Source organism: Hibiscus syriacus, unplaced genomic scaffold (assembly GCF_006381635.1).
Source record: "Hibiscus syriacus cultivar Baekdansim isolate YM2019G1 unplaced genomic scaffold, ASM638163v2 tig00117028_pilon, whole genome shotgun sequence".
Lineage (NCBI taxonomy): Eukaryota > Viridiplantae > Streptophyta > Magnoliopsida > Malvales > Malvaceae > Hibiscus > Hibiscus syriacus.
This window is the reverse complement of record NW_024063531.1, coordinates 99849-106627: the sequence shown is the minus strand read 5'-3', so window position 1 is coordinate 106627 and position 6779 is coordinate 99849. Positions and strand designations below refer to the sequence as shown.

At 39.0% G+C, this 6779-nt stretch overlaps 1 protein-coding gene across 1 annotated transcript; it reads left to right on the top strand.

Moving 5' to 3' along the window:
• Positions 1-3079: 3079 nt before the first annotated feature.
• Positions 3080-6539, top strand: LOC120196209 (putative cyclic nucleotide-gated ion channel 15). The gene is given in 9 exon segments (XM_039198065.1): positions 3080-3614; positions 3738-4305; positions 4386-4598; positions 4693-4789; positions 4792-4984; positions 5181-5292; positions 5390-5626; positions 5708-6098; positions 6101-6539. Coding segments are annotated over 9 exon segments (2127 nt in total). The 5' UTR covers positions 3080-3585; the 3' UTR covers positions 6388-6539.
• The last annotated feature ends 240 nt before the right edge of the window (positions 6540-6779 follow it).

Below are 6779 nucleotides of genomic sequence, written 5' to 3'. Positions count from 1 at the left end.
TCCATGGTAGTTTGCAGCAATGTGTCTGAGACAATACCTATGTTGGACAAAGGGTGGTTGCCACATTGGACCCAAAGAATCCATTGTTGCTTTGATCTCAGCTCCACGATCTGAAATGATACATATTTTTTCCCTCGTGATAATATATGCACGTAAATTTCTGAGGAAAAAAGCCCAAGAATCTGTATCTTCTCATTCGCAAGAGCAAAAGCAACTGGAAGAATGTTGCGATTGCCATCTTGGACAACTACCAATAATAAAACTTGTTTGTATTTTCCATACAAGAAAGTCCCGCCGATCTGGACCACAGGCTTGCAATATTTGACAACATTAACGCACTGTGGGTAAGTCTAAAAAACCCGGTAGAATTGGCATCGTTCGCGGAGAACTCGATCATTATGGTATGCATAGGAGGTTTCGAAGTCCACAATTGTCCCAGGATTCAACCTCTACACCAGCCTAAACCAACCTGGAAGTTCGTTGTAAGATGCATCACATTCGCCATGAAGTTTGACAATGGCATTTTGTTTTGCCAACCAAGTTTTTTTTATAGGAGACAGTGTACCCATACTGCGATTGTATAGTTGAAATCAACACAGCAACAACTATATGAGAGCTTACTTTTACCATGGACATGATGGCTTGGCATATCACTTCAGAGTCCAAGTTGGGATGATCTTGGTTGACCCCTCCAGCACAACATGTGTGAGGACCGTTGTATACTGTTAGTTCCCATATGTTGTTTTTCCTCTTCCTCTTCGATACGCAAACCATCCAATTGCATCCGTTTTCACGTCGGGCACAGTAGCATACATATTTTTATGTCGTGGAGCGGTCGACTCTCGATTGAACAAAATTACAGATATTGTAATTTTTTATAGCCATCATCGCTTCTTCTTTGCTTGAAAACTCTATGCCTAAATATAACTCACCATTATTTATTGATGAGTAATATTCATAGTCACCGAGATGAGGCATATCCGCAAATTCTGGCTCATATATTGCACCATAATCAACTTCATACATATGTGTTGGAGGGTCAATTTGTGCCACATTTCCTGGAACTTCATCCACATCATCATCATCATCAGAGTTGAATTGCGGTGATTCTGGGTGAATGAATAGTCCAGTCTCAGCATCATCCGCACCAGGCTCACAAAGCGGTTCTTCTGGTGGAGATGATGGTTCCTCCATGCTCTCCACATTTAGGTTAAAGAACTTACTACTTGCATGCCTTCCCCTTGAACTGGAAGGCATATCGACATTCAGATCGAAAAAGCTCTCAGTCGAATGTCTCCCCCTAGAGCTTGAAGCCATCGTGTCAAATGGAAACTGCATAGATTGTTGCGTCGATGATATCTCCATATTAAGGTCAAAGAGATTTGCAGATGAATGCCTTCCCCTTGAACTGGACGCGATGTTGTCATACGGATTGTTCGTCGACCTACCTCGGTATATATCGTAAAGAGTTGTGGATGAATGTCTCCCCATTATGACATTAAAATCATTACACATTACTGTCGTCGGGCTGTCAACTTGATCAACTTGTTCAGCCAGCTCATAGTGGGAGCTTAATGATTGATCCCGAACAGCACGCACTTGAATAAAATTTGCATACATCTCAATATCGGCGTCTGAATAATTACTTTGAGCTTCAACCATCATTTCAACATCATCATTGTTCAAAAGTTCAAACGTTGTATAAGTTAATGGCAACAATGATGTTGAAAATTTGTACTGCAACGACGACATTCTTCTACTACTTCCAACATGATTCTTCCTCGAAATCTTCGTTATCAGCTCCTCAAGAGTTATGTTTATCTTCAATGATATTTTAACACGCTCATTTGATACGAAAACAACACCATTTCGTCTTTTCAAATTTCTCCATCATAATAAACAATAGCTGAAAGTAATACCATTCTTTGAGTTTAAAAGTGCGGCAATATTATATCTGCAAAAAAACAACTAAAACAATGTTGATTAAATAAATAATATATGAACAAAATATAACACAATAAAATTTTTACACATAAACGTAAATAATTTAAATAATATAATTTTATATTATTACATGTACCGTAAAACTATTTCGACATATATTCCCGCTTTCTAATTTTACAAACACAGAAATTAATTGACAACAATTAGTATAATATTTTTTCAAATAATCATAATAAACAATAAGTATAATAAAAAAATTATCACAAAATTACCTTATAACGAAAATTCGCACGAACTTCTGAATTAAATATGAGAAGATTGTTGGATTGTTGTATTAATTTTTTTTCTAATCGAGAGGAGATGTGAGGAGTTACCCCGGGGAAAAAGTATTTATAGCCGAGAAAATCTACAAGACACGGTACCTGCACCGTGTCTTACATAATTATATCAGATAAAGCTAAAGCGCGACCCCTGTTCCACGCCTAATAATTGTGTTAAAGGTAAGGTGCGACCTCTGCCCTGCGCTATACTCCTAGGTGGCCTAAGGTGCGCCCCCGGGGCCGTGCTTTACACACGTATATACCATGTCAGCATAAGACACGCTGCAGGGGGTGCGCCTTACCCCACGTGGCACCAAATCAGCGTAAAGCTCGTTGCAAGGGCCGTGCCTTTCTGTAAAGGGTGTTAGATCGGGAAATATAGTCTGAACGGTGCCTGATCGGGAAATATACTGTTCAACGGTGATATATTGGGAAAATTGCCCAAAAATGACCGAAAATATTATTATTTTTGCAGGTTCTAATTACCGATATAGGTAAACGCGGTAGAAAAAACCCATTTTACCGAAAACATTATTTTTTTACCGGGTTCGTTTACCTATATCGGTAATTAATAATAAAAACAGAACCAGTCGAAACAATAATATTTCGGTCATTTTTTTATCGGTTTTTTTATTTAAAATAATTACAAAACTAATAATATATTTTTTTAGTCGTATATTAGGACTACCGCACGTTAACATTTCCCAATAAAATTAAGAAAATGAAGTCATGGTCAATGTTCTACCTTCCATATTTCTCTTAGAATCAAACTGGCTAAATTTCTAAGATATCCATGACTTCTAAGCCATTTATTGGCTGTTTCTTTCTTTCCTTCTTCTTAAAGTATCAAATTTTTTAATTTTTGGGTGTTTGATTTTGATTCCATGTTTGCAATAAAATATAGATAGTTTCATGGCAATTTGGTATATTTTTTTCCTGCTTCAACTCGTGCTGACAAACATAGAAAACCGGACAGTTTTTCTGTGTTGGTCTGAGAGGGAACCCTTTATGAAGCTTTGAATGAAGAAATGGATCACGTGTTTTGACCAGCTCTTTCGCCTTTAGAACTGCTTCATGTTCAAGTTGAATTAAATCTTTTATGCCAGTGGTCACATGATTCCTGGTTCAAGTAGCCATACAACGGGGCTTTTCTGCTATTGTGGCTTTGTGTTCTTCCCACTTGATTCATGGTTTCATATCCATAATTTGTTTGTTAATTGGCCTGCAACTGGGTAAACTTCTTTTCCTTTTCTCTCTCGTCCTTCTGCAGATCAAATTTGGTAATAACTAAAACGACGGGAAAGACATCGGAAGAAAAGCCATGGGGTATGGTAATTCAAGATCTGTAAGGTTTGTTCCATCTTTGTTCTTTGATGATTTCAGTTAGATCTCGTTTTTACTTAAGTGTTAACAATTCGAAACCAACTATATGGAACAATCAACTGATATTACTGACTTAGTGGATGTTTTCAGATTTCAAGATGATCTTGAATTGAAAAGGCTCCACAACAGCATTAATGGGGATGGTATGAATATGATAAAGCTGAAATACAACATAAACGGAACCAAAATACCAAAGCCTAGCACCAAGAAGGCTGACAAGGAGTTTCCTACTAGTAGGACAGGCAAATCCTTAAAAACTGAAGTGCTGTCCAGGGTTTTCTCCGAGGATTTCGAGAGAGTGAAGAAGAAGATTTTGGATCCCCGGGGACCGGTTATTCACCGGTGGAACAAGATTTTTCTAGTATCATGCATAGTCTCTTTGTTTGTGGATCCTCTGTTCTTTTATTTGCCAGTAGTTTGGGAAGAAGTCTGCATTGATATTGGAATCCCACATGAAGTTATCCTCACCATAGTTAGATCATTGGCTGATTCTTTCTATATAATTCAGATTTTTATTCGATTTCGGACAGCTTATGTCGCGCCTCCTTCTCGTGTATTTGGGAGAGGAGAGCTTGTTATAGATTCCAGGAAGATTGCTTCCAGGTACCTTCAGAAGAGTTTCTGGATTGATTTAATAGCTTCCCTACCCCTTCCTCAGGTATGTGTAAAACTAAGGTATCCGTATCTTTTTCTTTTTGCAAAATACCAAGGCATCAATTTGCAATACTTTGCGTCCAGGTTTTGCTTTGGATAATCATTCCAAACCTCAAAGGTTCAACGATGACAAACACGAAAAACGTACTCCGGTTCATAATCATTTTTCAATACATTCCAAGACTTTTTCTGATATTTCCACTCTCATCACAAATTGTCAAGGCCACAGGTGTCGTTACAGAAACAGCATGGGCTGGCGCTGCTTATAACCTGATTCTCTACATGCTGGCTAGCCATGTAAGTGATTCTGAAACCTGTAAACTATGATTCTACAAATAAAATGCCTACTTGAGTAAAAAAATATTACCTTATTTCAATCTTTCTTAAAAAGGTTTTAGGAGCTAGCTGGTACCTTCTCGCTATAGAGCGACAAGAAGCATGCTGGAGGAGTGCCTGTGATCTTGAGAAGTCAACTTGTCAGTATAAATTCTTGATTGCCACAGGATTAATGACTCTGGCAGGGATAGCTGGTTCAGGTCTAGCAATATTTCTGGCCTATGCAGTCCGAGTTCCGGCTTCTATCGGTTTGGTATATATGGCGATGCATTGACATTTGATGTTACAACTGCACCATTCTTCAACAAGTACTTTTATTGCCTTTGGTGGGGTTTAAGGAACTTGAGGTCAGTAGTTTTCTCAATATTTTTTGTTTTGTTTTAAAGAATTGTTTAAGAAATCAATAAAAGAACCTGATTTTTCAAGTGTACTTCCAGCTGCAGTATAGCTCTGGGATTTTAGAACGAACCTAACTGCTAATGAAACATAAGAAAGATATATATATTGCTTAAACTCTAATGGTCTGTCTCTTATTGCATGCAGTTCTTTGGGACAAAATCTTGACACAAGCACTTATGTGGGTGAAATAATTTTTGCCACTATTATTGCAACTCTTGGTTTGGTTCTCTTTGCACTGCTCATTGGTAATATGCAAGTAAGTCCTCCAAGTGATTTCCACAACATTTTCATGAAGATGTAAGAGTCTCTTCCGTAGATGGCAATTTCTAACTGTCATAATGTTCCACTGGCAGACATACCTTCAATCGACAACTGTTCGGTTGGAAGAATGGAGAATCAAGAGAACGGATACCGAGCAATGGATGCGTCACAGGCAACTTCCTCCTGAGTTAAGGCAATCTGTGAGAAAATATGATCAGTACAAATGGCTAGCTACAAGAGGAGTTGATGAAGAAGCTTTACTCAAAGGTCTTCCCTTGGATCTACGTAGAGACATCAAACGGCACCTCTGTCTCGATCTCGTTCGACGGGTAAGTTATGAGACCCCAACAACATTAGACATGATGCAACAACTATAGCTTGATATGTAACTATATTTATTGAATCAACAGGTACCGCTGTTTGATCAAATGGATGAAAGAATGTTGGATGCAATATGTGAGAGACTTAAACCTGCATTGTGCACCGAAGGCACGATCCTAGTTCGTGAAGGTGATCCAGTCAACGAGATGCTCTTCATAATCCGGGGCCACCTAGATTCTTACACAACGAATGGTGGCCGTACCGGATTTTTCAATTCATGCAAGATTGGCCCGGGAGACTTCTGCGGTGAGGAGCTGCTGACATGGGCGTTGGATCCTCGTCCTAGTGTCATTCTCCCATGTTCAACCCGCACGGTTAAAGCAATATCAGAAGTAGAGGCGTTTGCTCTCAGAGCCGAAGACCTCAAATTTGTGGCATCACAGTTCCGAAGATTACATAGTAAACAACTAAGACACAAATTCCGTTTTACTCGCACCAGTGGAGAACATGGGCTGCCTGCTTCATACAAGCAGCATGGCGTCGGTTTAAAAGACGAAAGGAAATGGCTGAACTACGAGCTAAGGGGAGCCAGATGATGGCTACTGAAGCTGAAGCACCGACACCTGGTTCAGGGTTGGCTATGTGTGCTGCCAGGCTAGCAGCAAGCACTAGGAGGGGTGTTAATAATAAGCATTCAGGGTTCGATTCTGGGGTTGTCAGCTCCCTGCAGAAACCAGCAGAGCCAGATTTTTCTGTAGACGAGGAATGAATTTGCTTTCACTCCCAAATAGGGATCTAGTGTGTAGGTAATCTCCTAGCAGTGCCTGTAAATTTTCTTTGTTTCTTCACTAGCCTGTAAACAGAAGTGAAGTGAATTACAAGGTGGAAATTCTTTTTATTTTAAAACTTCATTTTCCAGTCATATTAAAGCTGAGAGACAGGAGAATTTAGTGATGTACTCTGGAAAACCGAACTTACAAGTTATTAGGTTTTGCAAACTTCTTTAAATATTCTGTAATTTAAAGTGATCAACATCCTCCCATGTTTTCATCTTTATCTCACAAACCTAGTCCCTGGTTGAACTCTGAAGGGTTCCTAGTTCCATGCAAATGACCTTTAAGAGCATTTCATGTAAACAGTAAAGACTAACTGTTACCCACG